Source organism: Mchenga conophoros, linkage group LG22 (genome assembly GCF_057382185.1).
Source record: "Mchenga conophoros isolate Kocher_MC1m ecotype Shallow Benthic linkage group LG22, M_conophoros_male_GT1.1, whole genome shotgun sequence".
Classification (NCBI taxonomy): Eukaryota; Metazoa; Chordata; class Actinopteri; order Cichliformes; family Cichlidae; genus Mchenga; species Mchenga conophoros.
Window position 1 is genome coordinate 17,897,664 of NC_140546.1, and position 25,386 is coordinate 17,923,049.

At 40.6% G+C, this 25,386-nt stretch overlaps 1 protein-coding gene across 6 annotated transcripts in view; it reads right to left on the reverse strand.

Annotated features, from left to right (window-relative positions):
- Positions 1-23,502, reverse strand: part of LOC146549248 (ras/Rap GTPase-activating protein SynGAP-like) — a 57,646-nt gene extending 34,144 nt beyond the window's left edge. For 5 of the 6 annotated variants that reach the window (XM_085263546.1, XM_085263543.1, XM_085263542.1 and 2 more), the window contains exons 1-5: positions 22,160-23,502; positions 16,677-16,783; positions 6,435-6,523; positions 6,149-6,270; positions 1,315-1,468 (exon numbers count right to left, since the gene is read on the reverse strand). In XM_085263546.1, the coding sequence (XP_085119672.1) occupies positions 1,315-1,468; positions 6,149-6,270; positions 6,435-6,523; positions 16,677-16,779 (468 nt within the window). In that variant the 5' untranslated portion in view covers positions 16,780-16,783; positions 22,160-23,502. The remainder of the gene's footprint in view (positions 1-1,314; positions 1,469-6,148; positions 6,271-6,434; positions 6,524-16,676; positions 16,784-22,159) is intronic. The other variant, XM_085263545.1, reaches the window with a different exon arrangement.
- Between the last annotated feature and the right edge of the window lie 1,884 nt (positions 23,503-25,386).

Genomic DNA, 25,386 nt, shown 5'->3' on the forward strand with positions numbered 1-25,386 from the left:
GTATATGCCCGTTCTGCTTTTACCCCCCATGGCAGACATTTCTTAGCCCAGTTAGTCCTTCCTCTTCTTCCAAAGCCTTTTGCTGCTTTGCTCAGTCGCCTCTGAGTGACTTGATAACTTGTTGGAAGGCCTGTCCTTGATCCCCCTCATGCTCTTCAGAAAAGTGGCTCACCTCATGGCCAGAGTTCCTCTGCATCCCACCTCTACAGGGGACACCTGAGTACGCCAGCTGTGTTGTTCTGCCTAGTTACCTCTCAGTGTTTCAGGTTTTTAGCCACATTTCTACACTAAGATTAGCCCAAAGTACATAAAAGTCTCTGCATGCGCACACACTGAGCTCTGCAACATCACAAATGGACTTTTGTGTCATTTTCTTATATTATTTTTTTTTTTACTTCTCTCTAGTAACAGTTTTATTACATAACAAACTGAAATAAAGACAACTATGTCAATCAGGTTTCACTAATTCTAATTTGGGATTTTGCAAAAACTGCCTATATTTGGCTTTTTAATACATAGCTGCACCCCCACATGGTCTTACTTGCACATTATTAGCAGCTTTATAAACATCTAGAGTGGCCAAGACCATAAGGTAAATAATATGTGTTCAGGTTCTACACGAAGGTCAGCTGCTATATGCTGATTTCAGGTTTATACGTCTATAATGAAGCAGTCTTTTCTCTGAGTACGTTCTGCTATCTAAGCTGAGGTCTAACATCTAGGCTGTCTGATTTATCCATAAACAGATGCTACATCTTACACAGTCTCCATCACTTTCTAATAGTAAAGTTAGCCCTCGTATCAAAACATATCGATTCTCCTGCAGCTGAACTGGCATGCTGTTGATGGAGAGAAAAACTTGCGCAGATCTGATCATTTCTGACTCACTAATTTGTGCTGCTCTTACATCATATATCGCATCGGGTCACTTGTGAAAAGTATTTGCTGCCCATGCTTATAGATCACTTGCAGAACCTTACACTCCATTGGCACATTTTTGCAGCCTCGAGGTACTTAGTCCAGTTAGTAAATCTGGTCCTGTGTCTTCAAATTACTTCTTTTTTTTGTGCTTTTTGGTAACTCCGAACAGACCAAACTCTATCAATTCTCAGTTTCCAATTTTATATAATTAACTCAATTATTAAAGCACTAATTCCATAAACCACTGGGTCACCTCATTTATTTTTCAAGTGAGGTGTGAAGTGGCTTTGTAGTGGCACCTGAATTGCAACATAAATACAGTGAGATAAAACAAATCCAGCAGCAGGGAGGTGAAACCACGGAGAGGGAAAAGGTTAAACAACCGCAACGCACCTCAAAGCAGTACTCTTGTCCTAAAATGCTAGAATGGACGGGTTTGATTATGGCGTCTTCATCCAAAACTAGGTCCAAAGCCTCTGCGGCACTGCTAGGAGAAAGGAGGGACTCATGGGAGTGGGATTCTTTGAAGCTCTGCATCAAGCGAGTCCTAGAGAAGAAGAGGAAGATATTGACTTACTTTCAGAATTCAGATGTGATTATGGTGGTGTTTTCACACAATATGAGTCACTGTAGCTCAAACATCCTCATGTGTCACTCCTGCAATTTCAACACAATTATTTTAGATGTGATCCTTTTATAATGAGTTTATGGAAAAAGTAAACCACACCAGATTTTCAGTTCTTGCGTTTTCAGTTTGGTGTATTGACTTTGCTCATGTGACTCATAATGTGTATTAGGAAACGGCCTATACCAGCCCAGCTCGTGGTGTCGTCTGAAAATGCAAATATACCTTTAACTAAACTACAGTAACAAAAACTGAATTTAAAGGTCGATATTACCGTCTAGTAATGTAAATTCAAGTGCTGAGAAACAGCTCAGAAGTGTGCACTCTAGTGCAGGTATAAAAACGCAGGGAGGATTATGGCTTGATCATGGAATAACCTTTGAAGAGGGCAGCTCTGTCAAAGAACAGAAAAAGTGGTGGAACTGAACACAGAAATGTGAAAGAAGCTGTCTTTAACAGGCAACAGAACTGGGAAAAAATGGAGCAAGGAAAGGGATTTTGTTGCTCACAGTAATGGGAAAAGGAGGAAACCTAAATATAAACTATTGTTTAACTTGCTGTGTGTGTTACCATCTCAACTAGTGAGTGGGCGCCTGTCCTTTTGGTTTAACTGTAGCTTTTCAGGCTGCAGCAAACAGAGACTGAATGAGAACCATTAAATTGATTTGCTGGCAGACAGACATTAGAGATGTAGAGGGCTATGGGCTGCTCTATAGTCACGACTGGAGGCTCAGTTTAGACTGAATGGTTAAAAATTTTATTTTTAAATTCTGTAATTAAAAATAACACTCCTCGCTTTCTAGTTAGACGAGAACTGGAATTAACGGCTGATTCCAAAGATATGGAAATAGATTACCCAAAATGTCAGTCTATTCCTATAATGTTTTCCAAAACTGGCTTTAATGAAAGAAAAAAAAAGGAACATACAGTGTTTATAAAATCTTATTAAGCAAACACCTAGCTGTTCTCCTAACAAACAAAATCCTCGAAGGCTCGGTCATTAACCCTTTATATACTCCATGCAAGAAATAAGAAAAATACAGTGATTTTGAATGTTTTTGAGCTTTAGATGTTCCTGCAAGCCAAAGCAACGTTAACCAGCTAGTGAAAACTGAGATTTAGTCTTGCGATTTTTAAAGGTGTGTTCCTTTATCACCTTTTTTTCCTCTTAGATATCGTAGTATTGTGTCACTGTTTGTAGGCTTTTGACTGATAAACATTTCTGTACGGTTAAGGTTATATCGCCACATCAAGTATGTTGTTGTGGCATTTGCATTTTGATGTAGACAGGGATCTTTTAAAAAAGAATGGGGAAAAATAATGTATTTGTGAACAAACCTTGGTCAGAAAGTGATCAAGCAAATTTCTCACAATGGAAGCTTTTCAAAATTAACTTTAAAGTACGATTAGCAAAAGAATATGGGGTCTAATTGCACCAAAAGTATGACTCAGCATGTAGTGGTGCTTTGAATGCACATACTTAGCGCAGCATCAGTTACGCAGGTCACACACATTTCATTTGATAGCTGTTATTGCAGTTACTACACATCTGCAAGCCACTTTACAACCCACCTACATCCCAGCTTTTCTTTCATGTTGTATCTGGCCTAATCAATGTCATATCTGTAGTAACTGATGCCTGGAGTAGCAGTAACTGGTCCATGCACATTATATACCCTTATGATGATCCCAGAGCAGAATCACGCTGCTATAAATATAAATTACTGCAACAGGAAGTAACAATCTTCTGACTATCCTGGTCCTGACTGAATGGATAATGATGCAGTAAAAGGAGAAGAGAAATTTAAGGCTGCATTTTAATACTGATCAGAAGACGAGTGAATCATCATGTTAAGGGAGCTGACGGTGCCATCGCAGAACGCAGGACATGGTAAACCGACTTGGCAGCAAAGGCCGAGCAGCTGCGTTGGAAAGCTAGAGTGTGAAGTTGAATGCTGTGGGTTTATTGCAAAGTCAACTTAACACTACTGAGTGAATTAAGCGTGTGTGGGCAGAACGCGGAACAGGCTGTGAAGGCAGCTGTCTGAGGCAGCGGTGAACGGCTGTGGTTAGAGGGGAAAGGCAGATCGACCAAGGCAGACTTTAACCCCATCGCCGTTTAGCTCCCGCCACCACCTCCTCCTCCTTCACTGCTGCCCCCACAGAAACCCTCGGGTTAATGCAAAACTTGCTTTAACATCTGAACCGGCAATCTGAATTTTACAACAGAGGATTTCTACGCGCTTTGCAAAAATGACACACTGATTACTTCCAGGATCGGTCAGCCACACCTGCCCTAAATGCGTCTGTTACAGCATCTCCTGTAGTGAGGGCAAAGTGTAGTGTCAGCATTAGATTTTTACCTTCTCCCTCTCTACATCTTTGTACTTCCCATATGTGCATCGTGACTGGATTGTGTGAGGACTGCATAAAATTTTGATCACAATGCAAGCGAGAATCCATCGGGATGTGACCTCAGTTCAGAATGCAAAACAAGAAAAAGCTGCGGTGAAAGCCTCTAGAGCTGCAAGCTATTGCATCCCGACAAGAAAAATCACACTAGTGTCTCCACTGCAATGCCCAACGGATTTCAACACTACACTCATTTCAGCTCTATTTTCCTGACTTTGTGCTGATGAAAACCAGTGATTCTAATTGTATATATGAGCAGGCTTCTCATACAGACATCTCAATAAAAAATACATGAGTATGAGTACATATTTAAATAAATGTGCATCTAATTAAGCTGCTATTGTTTAATCTTTTTGTGCAGACATAAAACAAACTGAAGTAACAAACCTTTTCCGTGTTGTGATAATACAAGCCTTCACCCCCTATTTATTTTCTGTTCATCTGTAATAAATCGCAGCTCAGAGAGCATCGTTGCAATGATTGGATAGACTGCTCTTCTATTAATATCACTCAAATGAAGATCTTTCGTCACTGGCTGAAACCATCTGTGAAGGTATCGCTAAAGGCAGCGTCCTTCTTTCAACGGGGCTCTGCTTTTGTGGCTGATAAGGAGCTACAGTGGGAGCAAAGGCTGTCATGAGCTCCTCGGAGATTCATACACATTCTGCTTGAGCCACTTGAGGACAAACATGTCCCTTTAAAAGCACAAAATAGATTTGTGATGAAAGGATTAATGCATATCTCTAATCACGGTAACACAAATCTTAATGATTGCATGTGAGCATGACATGTGAGTAATAATCCGAAGCGCAGGTACGGTTGATTTAAAGACACCGTTTAAAGAAACGCCCTAAGAGAAGAAAAGAGCATTTCAATCAGTGATAATGGATTTAATATTATCATGCATAGAGACCTATCATAGAATAGCCAAATAATGATGTCAGCATTGATGTAGCCAGTTCAGTGTTTATACACTTTTTGTCACCATTAAAGTTAAAACAGTCCCTTTTTTACCCATGTTGCCTAAGCTATATTTGGAAGCTTTAAAGCCAGCGTGCAGACCCGTTACTTTTTTCTTTTATTGATCTGTTGTCCTCCATAGGCCTTTTTCACAGCAGACATCACAGCTGGAAAAGTGCAAATACAAAAAAATGAAAATTAATAAGTGGCACACTTGAATAGAAAAGAGTCAAAGTTAATCTTACTGGAAATAACACCGACTTCTCCAGCTGTGATAAGTCAGATGTTTGCTGCAAAAAAGGTCCGTATAGATTAATCATTTACAGACGAATGGTTCTGGATGAGTGTTCGGACCAGGCGCCTGACAATAAAATGTATTTTCTGTTGGTTAGAGCTTGCTAACATTTTGGCAACTGGTCATTCATACCAGAGTAAGTAGGGCTGTAACAACAAAATCCCTGAGTTTACTGAAATGAATCAGCTTGTCAGTCGGCTTGTAACAGGCAATCTTAACTGATTGCCTCTCTACTCTACTGACATTAGCAACTCAACGAAAAGAAGGGGAAAAAAAACCTCACGGCTTTCAGGAAAAAAGTTAAGAGGTTTTGCCATTGTGATGTGAAGTAGCCACTGAAATAACACACAGTGCACAAAAACAGGATTGTCAGACACCCAAGAAAGAACAGATTCTGATTGCTGATGGTTTAGCTCCCAAGCTCGGTGCATAAATGGACTGTATCCACTATCTTAGTGATGGCTATGATACAATTGAGCTCGTTATAACCAGGACGTTACTAATTCCACACCTGCTGGCGATATCTGCAGTCTAATTTTTCCAGCTTACATCAGCTAGCAGAAAACAATGTTAATGTTTACAGCCTCTGGTTCTTTATATTCAGTTGCGGTTTGTCTGTGTATCTTCTGCATACTTTAACTTCCTTCAGCATTCAAATTCATGCTCTAATCTTTTTTTTTATCTTTTGTTTTTGTCATAAAATCAGTGAAATGGCAAAGCAGTAACTTTCCAGGTTGCCTTTTGTCTCTGGATTACAGACCATTACCATATCAAAAATTCTCTTTCAAACTGCAGCCATGGCCTCCTCTGACTTTTCATTATGAATATTGGATGAACTGTGAGCACATCGTCGCTCTGAGGTAATAATATTTAAAATCTGGAATGGAGAGCAATGGACAGATCACAAACTGGAAATATATATTATGATTACTTACCTTTCTTGGTCAGCACTACGAAACCGGGGCAAAATCATCTGTCTGAAGCTGCTGGTCCGGTCAAGTTTGGGCTGACTTTTTGCCCTCTTGATGGAACCCTTCAACCTTCGATTGAGAAAGCTCTAAAAATTAAAAAAAAAAAAAAAAAAAAAACAGGAGGAAAATAAGTTATGGTTTTACAGTGGGAAGTTTACAGAGGAGCTAGCTACCCTATGGGGTTTTCTACACAAGCATAAAGCTTACATCACATACTTGAGCGTGCATTGTATGGTTTTATTGTACTTACCGGCTGTCTGAAAGGCTGTGGGGTCGTATTGGGAGGAGTTTCCATGCTTGACTGTCTTGCAGAGGCAAAACTTGCCCTGCGAGATTGGTCTATGAAGAAAAAGTGCCAAACAAAAGCAGCAAGAATAACAGAGTTAAACAAATAAGAAATGGAAAAGACTGAAACCTTCAAAAATGCAGGAGCATAACTCGAACACAATAATTATTAAACGCTGAGACTTTGTGGGGATATCAGGGATTGAAACCAGTAAGAATTTTGTAATTTTAAACTTACATCTACTTAGTTCAAGCCATTTAAATTTATCACTTATTGTGTCTTTAAATTGGGTTGTATTTACATACACATTCAGTTCAATATTTATGTCAACCAATGTTAAGGCAACTCCAGCTAGTACAATCTGGCAGCCAGCTCTTTATTGTTACATTTTGTTTCATTCTCTCTGAGGTCACAATACAGTTAGTTTTCCATTAGTTAGAAATGTTTTACTGCTTTCACAACAAACTTCCTACTCATAGCTTGCGTCATTACCTTGCAGCTGCCACTTCAGTCCCATCAAGAAAGGAAAACATCATCAGAAAACACTGACAGAACACACATTATTAGCAGGCCAGATACCAGCACAGAGAAGTTCAAGCTGAAGAACACCAGCAACAAGAACATACATCTACAGCCCCCCGAGAAAAACACAAAAAACAACACAGTGTCTGAAAAAAAACTGCATGCCCAAACAGATATTCGTCATCAGAAGGGAAAACTTTTTATATCTAATGCCAGTGGAAAATGACGCAAAAAAAGAAAAAGAAACCCTGATGTGAGAACTATATTCGGAGGAAGACCCACACTCTGATGAGTCATCTTGAAACCCATGGTCTTGGTTTGACTTTAGGCTAGTAGCAACTGAGTAAACATGGTGATGGATCTATCTTTGAGACTTTCTCTGCACGAGTGTGTGTGTGTGTGTGTCTATGTGGTGACCTGGAAGGCAATTCCAGCGCAGAGGAGCGTGAGGGTCACAGAGTACGAATATATCCATCCCACATTATCCCCATCTTTAAATATGAACGACAGAAATCTAAGAGAGGTATTCATTAACTGTTCAAGTTCCTCAAACACCAAGTTAAAATAGTAACTGTGGGAAAAACTGGAACACTGATCTCACGATAACACTCACATAACACAGAATCAATAACCAGTTTGTTGGATTTCATCAGACCGCAAGGCCAAAATGTTTCTGTGTTTGCTGACACGGTCAGATTAAACTGGTTAAATTAAGATGCGTCAACTTTTTCCTTTACTTATGTCCAACTAATACCAGTTTACCATTAGGACTATATGGAGCTATATGATATTGGTTTTAGCACCACAAATAAATGCACTCTCTCCAGAGATTATAATTAATGATATAACACCTTACCACCCACCATAAAATGTGATGCAGCATTAAAAAAAAAAAAAAAAAGCCAGTCAAGGACACAGATCGAGAATCCCAGCTGTGCACAAAAACAGCCAAGCAATGAGGCAATGAAGAACAACCAGACTTTCCAATATTTCCTCTATTTGCTCTTTCTTTTACTGACTGCAGAATCTCAATCAAATTACATCTAGCTAACCTAGCTAGTACCTAGCTGTTCCTGTAACACATTTTCTATAGTTAACATGATAATGTCACCATCTTTAATTCCATTGGCCACTGTAATCATACATAGAAAATCTAATGTCTTGACTGCCCTATCTGTAAGTAAATATCAGGCAATGGCCTATAACTGTTTAGCTTTAGCTAAAAGAAATAAAACAAGGTCGCTCTAGTCTAAGGTTACAGGCCATAGCTAGCAAATACTCTGGAACATAAACATCAATAGAAACCACAACATTCAGTTTTTAAAATGTAAACAAATTACTTAATCTATATTTTGTTAATCTGATCCCAAATGTACCTTCGCCAACTTCGCTAACATCTTCAAAGCTATTTTAAGGCAGAATAAAGCTAGCATGTTTCCCTCTCTCTGAGTCAAGCAGATGCTAATCACCTCCTGGCTATTGCAACAATCACATCATACATATGATATCACTTTATATATATATAGTCTTCAGATAATAGGCTGCTTGTGTACCTTTATGTGCAAACCTATGGGAGCACAATCTATATTTAGCCTTTCCTCATGTCCCCAAGAATGAAGGTTTTTCTTAAAAAAAGTTTTATTTTTTAAAAAGCAATCACATTTTCAGCTACACACTGTTCAGCCTTTCACAAGTGGGAATGTGCCATGTCAAAAGCTACAATACGGCCCGCAAGTGAGCCCAGGTTGTGCAATACGGTCATATTCCCTTTTATATGCATGCATTCTTTTAAGCTAGCTTCAGAGCGTCCATATGTTTCACAGCACATAAGGAAACGTGATCGTGTTTCATGTTCACGTCGCTCTGCTGTTCTATTTTTGTCTCTGATTGATCTGCTGGAGCATTTTATTTATTTATTTATTTTTCCTTTAGAAGTTACCCATTACCCACGGGAGCCCTTTTTTCTTCCCTTTGCAATGCAGAATCAAGACACTCTGTCATCCTATGATTTCCTCACTCCCAAAGCCTCTAAATAGGCGACTCTCCAGGTTCTATTCTGAATCCCAGCTAATTGTTTGGTATCCATGGAAACAACTCCAAGGGCTCCTACTTGAACTGCAGAAGATACGGGCACACAACTGCACAGTAAAGATGATGAAACACACCAACACGCAGCACAACGCATCTGTTTCTCCCGACAGACGCGTGAGAAAAATGCTCAGACCTGTCGGCCCGACCACGAGGGATGGGCGGGAGCGGAAATCTTCCTCGATCGTTGTGGGGCTGAATCCCAACTCTGCCTCGTGTCTCAGCGCGAGAGCAAATGGATCAAATGACCAAGCAGACAAATATTTAGGTTGTATTTTCACCTGCCACTGAGAAAGTCACTTGCAGCATGCAGTGATCTAAGGAAACGTGACATATCAGAACACATGGATACGTTCGCATCGGCTATTCTGAATGTAAATTGCTGTCAGGACTGAGTGCGTGGGTGGCAACAGCCTCTAGCTAACTGTGATACAGAGAGAGAAAACAGAAAGAGGAAGACTGTGAGTGGGTGTTGGAGAAACATACTCAACCTTTAGCATGTATATCTCTATTAATACATATCTGGAAACTTTGCTTTTATAGAATCATTTGAATAAAATCATTTTCAGGTAATAATCCCCCCCCCCATCCTCAATCAGGTGCGAAAGCTGATGTATATAATAATGAGTTATCCTTGAAACTGACTGATCACGACAGCAATTTAACAATTATGATTTTTCTGCAGATGTCTACAAAAAAAAAAAAAAAAAGATCAAAACTCTGTTGATTCCAGAAAACACACTTGTGAAATCTACAAAAAACACTAATAACCCACCAGTTCACCAAATCTACCAAATAAGCATTAGCTGAACCAATGATGCCGTCACAACAGGCAACCTCACTAATCCTGCGTCTCATGCCACCTTACATAATAGGACACTTCAAAAAACACTGGACCGTAGCATTACTGGTGCTCAACAAGACTGAGGGGCTGCAGCCATGCCAGAGCCTCTAATTCTCCACAGAAGGTGATTTGAGGTAAACACTAACATTAGCACGCTTTCACTCATAATGACAATGCTATCTTGTCAGATGTTTGCATCCTAGGATGATAATATTAGCTATAATGAGAACTCTAATTAGACACTAGACAACTGTTTTCCCCTCACTTAATCTGTTTTCTTGCTTTTAGCCTAAATAGAGGATGGGATACACACAGACACACACACAACTTACTCGCTGCTAATTAGAGCTAACTCCAATATACAGTGAAGCTCATTAGTTTTAAAGGTATTTGATCATAAACCTTTCTATTTCTGATGATGATACCTGCATGAAAAGTTAGGGGACTGTCAGAGTTTAGTAGTCACTTCCCTTAGATGAAGAAAAAAGAAAATTCAGAGGATCACCAAAGGCAGCTGCAGTAATTACAGTCTGTGGAGCTCAAATCTTCACAGCAATCAGTGTAATGAGAGGCATAGTGCTAGCATGTTAGCTGAAGGCTGGTATCAGATCTGCAGGTACCCTGAGATGAGGTATTCAATCAGTATCAAGCAAAAAACTGAGTCTTTACCTAAAATAATACCATAATTAGTTCTTGGATTTTGGCTGTAATCAAACAAAAAAAGAAAAAAAAAAGACAGTCCTAAGACTCAACGTGAGCAGGTTTTCACACATATTATAAAAGCTGTTAATAGCCCCTCGCAGTTTTATTCGCTCATAATGTTATTTTAGAGTTTGTGTCTCTGAAGCGCACAACTATGACTCAAAAAGAAATAAATAAACAAGTAAAAGTATGGCTCAAATTCCCACAGACCATAGCAGAGGAAAATGTAGGTTTCAGGGTTATTTAGTCGAATGTAAACACAATGCAGAAAACATATTGTGCTCGATTTATGTAGGTTAAATAAAGTCAATAGGTTTATAAAACGGCGTCCTCTTTGTTATAAAAGTTTTTAAAAATCAGTTTAAGACAATTAAAGTGCTTTTACTTTTAACACCTTTCCATAGTTTCTCCCTCTGACATAGTACAGTACATAATCGCTTCTGTTTGTTTGTTTGTTAGCAGTCCCCGCAATTTTTTAACTTCACAACAATATACCAGGTCTTAGGGGACACGAGTACCTAGGTTGGCTAAGCTTGACCTTCATTGTTAGCACCCAATGAAGGTCACCTTGAAAAAAAGCATTTCTTGAAACCATATCAAGTAATATGTCATATGGAAGGGCTTGGAGAGAGCTGTGCAACACACTTTTTATTTTTTCAATATGACGCCCTACAACGTCACAATATCAGCATAACAGGCCACGGTGAGCATGCTGTAATAAAAACATAAAATAGTATAGCTCTTGGCCTTCAGGGAGAGTTGCTCTCTCTCTCTTGTTACTGCATCTCTATTTTCAAGCAGGATAAAAATCCACATTCATGCTGCTATGTTAGACGGCCTTTGAGGCCTACGTCTTTCCACGATGTCGGCGTCCGGTTTGTCCCGGAGTGACAGTGTTTCCAGTTCACACGCACCAAATCTCGTTATGTGTGGTCTGAAGCATATGACAACAAGGAGGCTCCGGTGACTCACAGACCAGGCCTGCTGGGGCAGATGTTGTTTTCATGTCATATGGAAGTCTCCGTAATTGCCATATTCCAACGAGTAAATACTGCCATGTCAACAACCAACCCGTGATTATGCCATGGGAAGTTGCTCTTTTTATGACAGCTCCGAGTACCCATAAAGTAAGCCAAACTGTCAAGGTAGCGGCAGTTAATCCTACCCTAATGGTAATGTAACAATAGGCTCAGCAAACTATGGATTAAGATTTCATCACTGTCTATTCGGGCTGCACGATTAATCGTTAGAAAATCGCGATCTCGATTCATACTTATGTGCGATCTCATTTCCAAATGACAACGATTTTAAAAAAAGACGACGACAACGATTGCACCGCATTTTGATCCGGGACGTAATCTGCATGAAAACAAGCGCTCACTCTTCCTGCTTGACAAATGACAAGGGAGGAGCCTTATACCACGTGATACAGAAGCTGTGCCGTGTGATGCTAACATTAGCAGGGAAAAAACAACGGAGAGCACGTCAGGGATGACGAGAAAGTGACAGGAGAAAATCCGTCCCGGTCAACCACCCAAACATCAATAACGGGAAATTTATACAGCGCTTCCCTATACCCGTCGAACTTCCGCAGGCACAAAGAAATTACGGAGGCTATTACTTATCACCTGACCAAAGATATGGCTCCCATCAACACTGTGCAAAAAGAGGGATTTAGGAAAATGATCAATACCCTAGACAAACGCTACACAGTGCCGTCCCGCAACTATTTTTCTATTGTTGCACTACCTGCTCTATACACGCAGAGTCGAGCAACGGTGGAGACGGAATTTCAAGCAGTACAACATTTTGCGGCAACCACAAAACGTGAGACATTCGTTGTTTTTATGTTTATTTATTGTTTTTATGTTCAGTCTCAACTGTTACGAAGTTGATGGGCAGTTAATAAGTGCAACAAATATTTATACTGGAAAAGAAAACCGTGAGAGAATCGTGATCTCAATTCTAAGCCAAAAAAAATCGTGATTCTCATTTTATGCAAAATCGTGCAGCCCTACTGGATATTAAGTTCAAGTGAATAGAAGTTTTGTACATTTAATAACTTATAATAACCAAATATATGTTTTACAATGTCTGACAGTTAACCCTTTAGACAGGTCATGACTTTCACTATCATAAGCTCTGAAATGGTTTAGATTGTCTATAATATGATACACAACTTCATAATTCAGTGAAACAGCTGGCTGGTATTTTATTACAGGGTGAGCATGCTGATTGGCTGAGGTCTTTCTGTGTGGCATTTCTATGTTCTCCCTGCGCCTGTGTGGGTGCCTCCTCCCTAAGACGTGCATGACAGGTGAACTTGTGAATCTGTACTGGCCGTAGGTGGGGATGTGAGAGCGTGCGCTTGCCTGTCATTCTGAGTTAGCCCTTCATGAAGTATCCTGGCTCTATGACAGCTGGGACAGGCTCCAAGGAAGAAACAGTCTGGATGTCGTTGCATGTCCCGTACATTTATATGCATATTGGATTTTCCAGCTACATCAGTGATAACCTTTAATCCAGGTTACAGTGAGATTTGCACATACACAAGCATATTCAGTACAGTGCATAAGTCTTGAGCCATCCCTCATTTCTTTACATTTGAACTTTGTCGTAGTTTTTTTAAAGTTTCTCTTTTGACACCTGACCATTTTCAGATTAATTATTTTTTTGTTGGCGTTTAGAAGGCATCTGACTCAAGAAATGAACCAGTGTTGTGTTGAAACAAACTTAAAAGAACCTATTTTAAATTGTATCTTTACGCACTTTGTTACAATTAGCCTTTTTTTTCTTTTTAAACACGTCTTAGGCGAATATAAGAAAAATGTCAAGTTTGACAAGCATCAATTTTCACCAACAAGGTGATTCTCAGAGAGCCATTATCTGAAAACTTGGTGTGTGTCAGAATGGTGTGCAGTGTGTCCATAAATCAATTCAGATAACTGGGCAAAGAGGACAAAAGAAGAACTGTCAGGCCTAAAAAAAAAAAAAAAAAAAAACCCTAATCTTTAGCAGATCTGAGACATAGATCTGGACCTTCCAATTGAGCCATGTACTGTTCACCGAAGCCTCATCAGACATGGTCTCAGTGAAACGATGGCAGTGAAGAATCCATTCTTAAAGAAGGGAAACCAGGAAAAAAGGCTGAGGTGTGCCAAATTTGACAACAACTGGACTGAAAATCCACGAGAACAGGTCTGATGGAGTGGTTCAAATCTACATCAATACAAACAGAAGAGCTCAGAAAAGGCGCAACAATGAGTGTCTACAGTCCTGTGTAAAAAGGTGGAGGCTCTGTCATGGTTTGGGACTGCATTTAAGCCAGCGGTGTTGGGGATCTTATTAAAATTGATGGCACCCAAAAAAGTGCTGTCAGATTTTGATCCAACATGCAGATCAAAATCTCCCCAGAGCCTGAACCTCAGGATTATTGAAGCAGTGTGGGACCATCTTGATTAAGAACAGAACAAAAGTTCTTTATACCACAACGCTTAGAAATTTGTTACGAAAGATTTTAGAGATGTTTTTAAAAAAAAACTTTTTAAAAAGTGTATTCAAATGTTCAACTGGTGAAATGCATCTCCCTCTACATCACAGTTTAGGGCAAGGGTTTGTGATTCTAGTGAGAAAACAACATTCTAATACAATTATGTCGATTTTTTTTGTTTAAACTAGTAAACTGGTCAAATATAAACTAAAAAGGATTAAAATCACATTTGAAACATGCAGCCTCATTAAAGTGTGTAATTTAAGAACGAGTCAAAGTGTTGATGTATCTGAGATTCTCTCTGCGCCCGTATGATGAAAGTAAACGCAACTTTGTTCATGATGGCAGAAAAACTTCACTTTGTGTTTTTTTAATCACTTCATTACACTCTTGTTTCAAGTGTCAGACTATAGTGTTTAATCCAGTAGTATTTATGGCTTTTTCCAGAAAAAATAGGCAACTGAATAGGCCATGGGCATAAAGGCATTCACTATAATCTATAAGAAGAAATAGAGAAATATAAGAAAACTGCTTGCACGGCTCATTAACACAAGAAGCAAGTGAGAAATGTATTTTAATGTATTTTAATTTATTTTGTGTTCATTTGTATGAACTGACTCTTCAGAGCCAGAGTTTAACATCTAAACGCCAAGTACGACCCATGGTTCATCCACCATTGTGAATTCGAGCAGCGTCACAGGTGCTGAAAAGCAAACGCAGACGGTGTAATGAGTGTAGAAAGTTAAGGCCATTCATTTACAGCAAGCTGTCCAAACAATCATCCTGCATGACTGACAGAAGCAAAACCTCGCAGCATCAACTCCGTGGCTCTTTGACAGCCCGGCAGCCTTGCCCCAGGAGGTTTGACACGGTTTAAGTGTGAGCAGTGATTTACCAAACACAGAATGACACGGGAGATGGCGAGCGCAGAGAGGTACAAACTGCTGGCATTTAGAGAATCAGATAAAGTATAAAGTCCTGAAGTGCCCGCTGCATTTAAATTTGAAGTGAGAAAACATTAGGGCTGTTTAGGAGACTTAAAAACCCTTTCGAGCGAGGACCCAAAGATGACGGTCTTACTAGCTCGGTTTCATGAGCCAAGCACATACACCCAAAAGACCGAGATGCTTTAAATTCAACACGCCTCACAAAAATGTGGACAGCTGGCTTTATTCTAAGTAGAAAAGCGACACCTCTGACTCTTCGGAGCCACTCTGCTTCTAAGTTTAGAAGCAGCACTGTAATCAAGGAGAAGTAAAACGCACAGAAGAGCTGCAGGATGAGAGAGGAGAGGTGGGTGGAGGGGTTGAGGAAGCAGGGGCAGTATGGGAGCGAGGGAGCCACGGGGAAGAACCTGCGATCGGCTTGAAAACTGGCAGATATTTCTGGAGAAACACTGAGTATTCTGCAGTGTAACCGCTACTTCTGAAGGCCAAGACAGTACTGTATAAAAATGGCCTCTGAGCGGAGGAAGACACAAGAACAGTAACCCGAATAAACAATCTAAAGTTGCTCTCCATCACGTGTGTGTTTTCTGTCTCTCTCCTGCCTTGTTCCTCCCTCTGTGTGTGTGTGTGTGTGTGTGTGTGTGTGTGTGTGTGTGTGTGTGTGTGTGTACGTACTAGCCAGGGGAAGTGTGGCCTAGTTACCATAGGAACATGTTCGCAGCTTGTGCACTGCTCTCTATCCAACTACCTCCGTTTTTGCTAATGTATTTAGAAGCTCTAATGCTATGCTTGTAGATGAGCAGATCCAAATTAAAGAGCTGAGAACGAAGATCAAGAAGCAATGTGGATACCGCTCTTGATATCGATCACGCTAAGATATTATATTATTTCGTGAAAGCACACATCAAAAATGAGGCGATTCTCAAAAACCATCCCCCCTACAGTCGCCTCTGACCGCCCCTTGTTTGTTTTGTTTCTAACATGTTTTTTTGTAGGCCTTAATGTCGAAAGCAAAGACAACAGCTTTACACACTGCGCCGACTAATAAAATGATTTCTCTCCCCGTCCCTGAAGGGAAAAGAAATGACTGCTTTCATCTGGGGAGGTAAAGGGAGCACAGTGAGGAGGAAGGAGGAATGAATCAAAGCCGAGTAAAAAGGCAAATGGCGCTATCAAACCTAGAGGATGTCAAAATAAAACTCGGAGCGCGGCTCTGACGGTGAGTGACGCTCCAGTGGAGGATCGAGTGGTTTAAAAAAATAAAAAATGAAATCATCAATGTGCTGAGGTACTTTTGTAAATCTTTATAATGCTGAAAAGGATTGGGAAACCATGGCAGAGGAGGGAAAAGGAAAAAAAAAAAGCAGGGCGGCATATCTGAGGCTAGTGCATGTTAAACCCTTCATTAACCACTAGCAACAGCAGTGTTGATGCATTTCAGAAAGAACAGAAGACTAAGGGGGAGGAGGGGGGACATAGAAAAACATATATAACAGATAAAAACCTTACTGGACCATGACAGACTGGAGAAGAGGCTAAGAAATGACAATACGCAAAGCTGACGACGGAGAAAAAAAGGAGACTTTGACTGGGTCTCGGCTAAACTGACTCACTTGGGGTTAAAACTCCAGGTCCACCACCACAGCAAGCCTCCGCTTGACCAACCAACCCAAACTGACTCTGATGGGGCAGCCACGTCTTTGAAGATGTGTCCATGCAGCTATATGGCACAGACACAAGTAGAGTTTTCCCTTTAGTTTTTGACATCAGTGAACTAACAATCCCCCAACCCCCAAAAACACAACAATGACAAAAAGTTTTAAAAACAACCAGAGGAAAAAACGTGAACCTGTTATTGTGCCTGAAAATAACGGTAAAGCAACATTAATAGAGAGAATGTGTCAAACTGTACAAATCAAATGAAAGAGAAATGTAATTTTATAGATAGTAGTAAACAGCGCTGAACGTGGAGTTGAAATGACTTTTTACTGTGCAGTAGGTGGAATCGTTCTTCATCTGCATGGTATGAATGTCTTTGAGGTTTCTGTTGATAAAATGTTGCTGTAGACAAACAGCAGCGGGAAATTATCTTTCAGGAAAAAAAGAAAAGAAACAGATGTTTAGCTGTATGACTCAAATGCAGTAATATGAGAGGTACCATCTGGGGCTGCTGTGGAGCATGCCAACACACAAACTTGTCCATGTCATTAAAAAGATATCAGTTTTTGGGCTGCAAAGCACGGCATGAGCTTCTTCTTCATCCACCCCATCAGATCTGCCCTTTTTTTTTTAGATCTGCTAGCTAAATGTCACAATGCTGCAGAGCCACAAGCAGCTTCCATGATTAATTGATAAGCGTTCCTACAGACATGGATCCCCTCCAGGTGTGGTGGAAGAAGTATAAAAAATATCCTGCTTTGAATGATGATTTGTTTGTGATATGATTTCTCCAACAAAAAGTTCAATTTCCTGCTTTTAAATTCCCTAAAAGGACATTTACGGTAGCTGCCTCTTAAAAAAAAAAATCAAGTATCAATGAATATGCTAATGTGCTTTTTTGTTTTGTTTAAAAGGTTAAAAAATACTTGATATTACACATCATATTTTCAGTATTTAACAAATGAAGGCTTCAGATTTTCGCATTATACTCAATTTAAGATGCTTACCGGAGCAGGGTTGACCTCCAAATTACACAGAGAAAGAAGCTTAAACACACAATTTTAGCCGAACCCACCTTAAGCAGATGGATGTGAAAGAAAAAAAGCCCTGAAGCTACACTTTTCTGTACAGTGACAGTTTGTCATCCAAGAGATTAAAAAAAAAAAAGTGAGTGGATGGGGTTAGCACACTTTTTTTAAATTTTTTTTTTAAATTCCTGGTTCTTAAAATAAAACTCACATTACAGGTGAGATTTTTGCAGTCATTTTGAAAGCTTTAAATAAATATTCTATGACATCAGGAGAGTCCTAATCAGGGCATCTGACTGATTCGTAAAATACAGCTGTATGAGATGCTAACAAGGGAGACTACCCACAGAAATCTGAGGTGGGTTATGGCTTTAGTCACACTAGAGCAAAAACAGAATGGAAACCAAAAATAAATCTCTGGTTCTTTAGTGATTGCGTTGCATTTTTTCTACATTCGGCACCCAGTTGCATGCAGTTGCAGTTACTAACGGACCACCGTGCAACAACCTCGATCCCTGGGTGACCACGTTGGATTGCAAGGTGAGGCAACCTGTTTCTGAATAATTTTGATCTGACTGCAATCACTCTCAGATTGTCAAATGTTTGCAGATAATCACCGTTTAATCTATAAGCACAGACCTTTCTCACTCACTGTGTTTATACACCTCTCTGCATTTAATTATCAGTTATTATTGATCTCTGGCTCTCTTCCACAGCACGTCCTCACCGCCAACCGGTCGCAGCAGATGGCCACCGCTCCCTGAACCTGGTTCTGCTGGAGCTTTCTTTTTGTTAAAAAGGAGTTTTTCCTTCCCACTGTCGCCAAAGCGCTTGTTTATAGGGGATCATATGATTGTTGGGGTTCTCTATGTTTTCTCTGTACTATTTATAGGGTCTACCACACAATATAAAACACTTTAAGGCAACTGCTGTTGTGATTTGGCACTATATAAATAAAAATGACTTGAATAGATTGGCAATGTGTTGCAATCAATGTGAGTCAGTGTGAGCCGATGAGCATCTGTGCAATAGGGGACAAAACTGGTTGCCAGCTGATTGTTTTTATATAGGAATATATCCAGAACAGAATGTTGCTGAGCACCTGTGTCAGTTCACAGCTACTTTATGTGTTTCTACATGAATTTCTACATGTCTGTTTCAAATCTTCACCAAGTTAATTACCCCATTATCACAAACAGATTGCATTTAATTGCCAACTTGACCTCATTCAACTGCAAATTGAAAGCAGATTGAGTCCATCTCATTGCTATTTCCTTCCCACCCTTGATGTAACAAAGTCACTTTGAAGACTGGTCGCAGACTGGTCAACGTCTTCAGAGCAACCATTGCAAAGGCAACAATATTGCAGGCGATTGCACACGGTTGCAATAAGTTGTCGTGTCGCAGTTTCCAACTACTGTTTCCCCTAGTGTGACTATAGCATGCCTCCAGTGGCTGTAAGAGAAGAGATTAAGAGGAGAAAAATGTGGGGACAGAGTTGAGGGGCAGCTCTGCGAGAGCAAACTGATGAGTATTATAAGGTATTACGTTGTCAGACTGTGTTAAGTTGGAGGAGAGGCTCAGGATAGGAAAGAATTACCAGAACTACAAAAATATCTCCACTTTTTTCTGTTAGCTGGCTGAAAAAAAGAAGAGGATGAGAAATAAATCCATGGCCTGAGGCAAAAGAAAACAATTTGAGAAAATTGCAGGACAGGATCTCATTGACAAGACTCCCAACTTTTTTTTTTTTTTTCAGAGAACATTCAGCTAGACTGTCAAAGCCTTGCTGTCCTTGGCAGCAAGAAGAAGCCCCCTCTGTGCATTGCATTGAAGATGGCTGAAGAACAGCAGAATTACGACAGAAACTTGGTACTGGAGCAGAATCAGCTCTTTGCCGGCTGCTGGGCTCCCAGCTGACAACTGTGACAGAGTGGCAAGGAGTCCAGATTCTCAACAGTTCATGAGAAATTGAGAAAGATTAATAGACGTCCGTGATTCACGCCTTTCTATTTCAGCTAAACTAACAAAATAATTTCTGGAGGAGATGTAGGAGATAGGCGTTTCTTATGAAGATACCCATTTCATATGGAGGAGGATGAGGAAATCCTGCGAGGGACAATGAGTCAGACTGAGCCAAACTTATCTTGTTCCATCAAGTGTGCAGCCTTAGACATTTCATTAACTGAAGCACTGCTGTCTCCACTACAGTATGCTTTTTGGTTAGGATGGGGAACGGTTTAAAAAGAGCCTACTGAGTGCAGAGACGGTGTGACATAATGGACCATGAAGATGGTGGTCATTCACTGTCCCAACATCAATCCGTTGCCAGTAGAGATGGAGGAATACCAGCAATAAATGAAATCACTCATGCGTAGTTTGGCAAATCATCTATTGCTCCCAACTACACATACTGAACCCAGTACAAAGTCCAGTGAAACTGGGACACTTGCTGGCAAAAGCCATTTTGGCCTAATAATAGATATTCACTAACACCAGTGCTGTTATGTAACGAAACGAAACCTTGCCAAAGTTCTTGTTGTCATAGTAAACTGACTACCTGACAGGGCTAAAATAACCCAGTTAAATGATTTTGTTTTTTTCTATCTTTTAAAAAAATAAAGACTGAGCTCTTTAAACTATCATTATGGATAACCTGCATCCTCTCCACAGTCCATGCAGGTGTTCAATGTGCAACACCCACAGATAGCTCATTAAGAAACTACAGGTGTCAGTGAAATTAGTGCAAGCAAAGTCTCGCTGACTCTGAAGTAGCTGACTGCCAAGAGAGAGCAGCAGGTTTGTGCATTGATTAAGATGGAAGTTCCCCTTAAAATAAAGTAAATTAATGAATCTTGTTTTTCTTAGCGTGGGGCACAAAGTGTTGAATGCAGCTGAGATGCATTAGTACTGCAAAAAGAAAAAAAAAAAGTGCCTCTGGGGAAAATCTCTAAAAACATGAGCTATGACATTTAAACACTTATGAATAGTTTTTTTTTTCTACATTACATGTTATGAATGATTTTCTTTCTACCAATCAGGAGGCTTCCTGGGCAAAACTACTGTCATATTTAGTCTTGTTCCCTACAAACAACATAGCAGACACTGAGAAGTTTGTACGTGCAAACCATAGACTGTATACAAAAGATGGACACAGTCTCTGGGTCTGTAAAGTGAAGCCAGCAGGGGGAGACTCAGCAAGAACATCTGGTTATATAGAAGTCAATGGGAATAGAACCTTTTGTCTCTCTTGATCTTTGACTACAGTAAATATTTTTCCAATGAGCACACTGGCTCAGTTAAGACTTTTACCTATTAATGAATAAACATGATGTTCTTCTGCTCCAAACAATGCCTCTATTAGAATGGAGGATAAAGCAGCGCATGCCTTAGGGCTTGTGAATGACAAGTTGCTACCAAATTAGCATGGAGCGTTTCTCCAATTTCTCAGCCAGATCCACCGCTCACTCCTCGTGTTCATACCACCAGGGTAGTGATGGCAAAAATGCTCAGGCATCGCGACAGATCACTAACAACCAGGAGGCAACACTGAGCTTTTATATACAGTCTGTGGTGGCACAATAAGTGGGTACTAGGAATACTGACAGCATGTTGCTAATTTAGAAGGTGGTGTACTACATGTAGCGCTTTAGCCTTAGCTTATACTTTGAGTAGTCCCTAACCGCTGTGAATACCAGCGGTTAGGGACCACAACTGCCATTGAATACCTGAAATACGCAAATACTTGAGACCCCCCTCAAAAACACTTAAAAACACCAAACATACCTTAAGCTATCGTCTTAATGAAAATAATTGGCAAATATTTTAGATATGCTCTATGAAAAAAAATCCACAAATAGGAAAATTTTCTGCAAATTTTCTCTAATCCAAACCAGAGGGTGAGGGTGGCACGTTTTTTTTTTTTTTTTTGGGGGGGGGGGAGTTTACAGTCATTTACTTAAAATCACCTGAACAGCTTTAATATTTTGAGAAGAATTTCTAACAATAAACTGAAAAAGCAAAAATACACACATATACAGCGCCAGGTTTTGTGTAAAACTGTTTTACATCAGGCGTGATGTCACACCTTGGCTGAACCCTTCACAGGTCACGCATCCTGTAAAGCATGACCTTAAAAACGAGTTCAGTGAGACAGGCTGAACCAGGACACCTGCCTGCTGTGTGCAGGTCTGCTGAGTTTCACTTCTGTATGAACAGCTGGTGCAGACCCTCCTGTCTTTGCTGAAGATATGCAGGCTGTGAGGTGGGCTAGCATCACCATACCAGCTGTCACTAACACTAGGTGAATACTTCACAGGGAGATCAATGAAATACTGTGCATTCACACAGATCCCTAAGTTCCACAACATGACATTTTCCATCTGTCCACACTTGAGAATAACACTTACCCAAAATTATAGGACTTCCTTAAGAAGAAATCTTAGTTACATCTGTGGATGCAGACTGTATCCGGTGGGCTTTGCAGGGCACTTGGGAGTGGGGGAGCGGGAGGCTGAGGTTGCAGGTTTACTTTCTTTTTGGGATGAAGGTAGAATCAGTTTGTGCAGACCTGAGAGACGGTTTCCAAATGAAAGCCCGATGCTGTCCTCTTTGAGAGAGAGTTGTGTTTTAATCATGAGGCCAACTGGCAGAGCTCCTCTTGTCCCTCACCTGTGCTGCAATGTGTCCATACGTGCTTCTGTCCAGAGCGAAGGCTTCGGGGGGAAACGTGAAGCCGACTGTCATAGGGATCCCTTCAACTTCAGCTCAGTCCACCACTGAAGCCAAATCCTGCCCCTCAGCAGCGGCTCCGGTGTGCGGCTCGGCAGCTCTCATCTGCTTCTCCTCCCTCTCTTCTCCCTCTGCTGCTCCCTGTCCTCCAACTCTATTACGATCCAGAAACTGTGATGTGATAAGAATGCGGCTTCCTCGGCAATAAAGACAATCTCTACTGGGGAGCGTTTTTGTCATCTTAATTGTTTGTCCCGGGCGCATGTGACTCCAAACAGCCCCTGCGTCGCGGTTTTTTCTTTTATTTAATTTTTTATTTTTTTAATTTTTCAAATCTGTGGATAACGTGAACTCCTGTTAACGCATTTGTGTCTACCGATCAACACAGCCAATTATTTCATCATTTGTCGCTTGTATTTACGTTAAAAACGGCGGATTGGTTACGGTTAAAGCCACGGAGGTCTGCGCATCACTTACATTTAAAAGAATGATTATTAAGGTTGATGTCTGTGGGGCTATGCCAACTCTAAGCAGCAGCAACAACCACGGTGCTGCACATTGCGCGCACTAAAAGAAAAAGAAACGCACAGAAGCATTAAAATAAATATCCTGGCGTATTTACAGGCGAGATCACTGAAATGTGTAGCAGCACTGGAACAAAGTCTGATTCATACACATTGTTTCTGGCGTGCTCCATGTTTCTAGCTAATCTTGGAAAGCGTCTGTAGATAACCCTGCGTGGCTCAGCGACGTCCCCATAATCCAGAAATTGATTACGAGGAGGAAAAAATGAGGGGGAATCCGGTACCAAATTGACGCGGTGTCCTTTGCGCTCCTGCAGTCCGTCAGCCCCTAATTGTAATTTAACGCCAGTGCGCGTAAAAAGGTGCTCGGTAAACGGAGGAGTCTCTCCCCAGAGGGCGGAGATAGAGCGTAAGATAGGCATACAGCGAAACCACCGCCTCCAGAGGCAGCAGAGTCCGCCCTGCGCTGCACCATCTCTGGAGTTTGCAATCGCCACAAAACGCAACGAAACGATGACGGTCGGCAGCCCACTGTTCCGCCTGTTATCGACGAAAACGGTACGAGTTGGAAAGTTCAGCGGAGTTACTTCTTGAATATGCAGAGTTAGTGTTTGCAGTGGGGCTCACACGAGAGTAGGGATGCTGCACTTCAAGTTTTTGCATCTGAAAATATTTCAATGAACTTATTTTATTTATTTATTTTTTGCTTTAATAGCTGCTGTGACGAGTCCTGTAAAAAAACATTTTACTGAATCGGTGCAGCTCAGAAGGCAAAAAGACTGAGAGAGCCCTCAGGGACTGTGGAAATTGGTTTGTGGTAACTTAATTTCACCTGTGGCATCTGGTGTAAGCACTACAACAACTGACTAGATGATTTGGTGCATTAGTGTCCAATCTTTACAGAAACCCCCCAAAAAGATGTAATTGAACAGCAATTAAACACAACACATTCCCAAATTAACCTGTAACCCAGTGTTAATCTGGCTACTGATGATTCACATAGCACGGAGGTCTCTGCTCAAAGAAGCAACATATTAAAAGGAGAGGTTTGAATTTTAAGAAGCCTTTAACAATGCTCACATGCCAGCTCAGGGACAAAGTTAGAGAGGCGAGGCTGAGATGGTTTGATCATATACAGAGGAGGGATGGTGGATATATTAGTCAAAGGATGTTCACTCTGGAGCTGCCAGGCAGGAGGAAAAGAGGAAGACCTCAAAGGATGTTCATGTAGTGAAGGAGGACATGCAGAGTTAAGATGTTAAGACATCAGGCTAAAATCTAAAATGTAGAGAATCCTGATTACAGCATTATTTTCCCAAAATTGGAAAGCTTCACAAATAGTCTCAACAAATTATGCAATAGCCTCCACAGGCTGAGTAGCACTCCACAGGACAGATAAGCTGAGCAGCTCAGTGCCTGTTTATGCCAAATTTTAGGATTCAGTTAGCCAAATAAAGGTGGTATTTTCCAGTGTTTGATTTTTTTTTAGTAGCTCAGTGTCCAGACAATGGTTCATCACTGAAATGGAGAGGAGTTTTAGCAACTCAATTCAGTCTTTTTTTTCTTCTTCGTGTACAGAGAGTGTAAATTTGGGCTGTTTAACTGCTAACCACTGGACAGCAGAAAGATGGGGACTGGGTGAGGTTTGTTGATTTTGTCCCCAGCTTCTTAAATTTGTATTGACTTGTTTCACATCCAGAAACTTACAATATAGACTCATTAGTTACATCTACTCAACTGCTTGTCAAAGCAAACATCTAATAAGCCAATGACATGGCAGCAATTCAAATCAATTAGGCACACAGACATAGTCAGGATGACCTGTTGAAGTTCAAACTGAGCATCAGAATGAAGAAGAAAGGTGATTTATATGACTGTGAATGTGGCATAGTTGTTGGTGCAAGACAGGGAGGCCATCTCACAGAGAAAATCAGAAACCCGGTGAGCGGCAGTTTTCATGGTGAAAATACCTTGTCGAACCCATAGGTCACGTGAGAATGGCCAGACAGCTTCAAAATGATAGTAAGGCAACAGTTACTATCAAGTTAAGCAGAAGAGTGTCTCTAAAGAGAGCTACAGCAGCAGAAGACCCCGGCTCGCACCAGGAGCCACTTGTGCCAGTTAGGTAAATGAAACTGAGGCTACAGTTCACACAAACTCTTCAAAACGGGACAATCAAAGATTAGAAAACCACTTCATTGTTTGATGAGTCTTGATTTGTGTTGCTACATTAAGATGGTAGAATCCGAATTTATGAGCACAATGGGTACGTTCTGCAGGATAACGCATCGTGTCTCAAAACTCAGATTATCCCAAACTGGTTTCTTGAACATGACAATGAGTTCACTGTACTCAGATGGCCTCCATATTCAGTAGTGCAG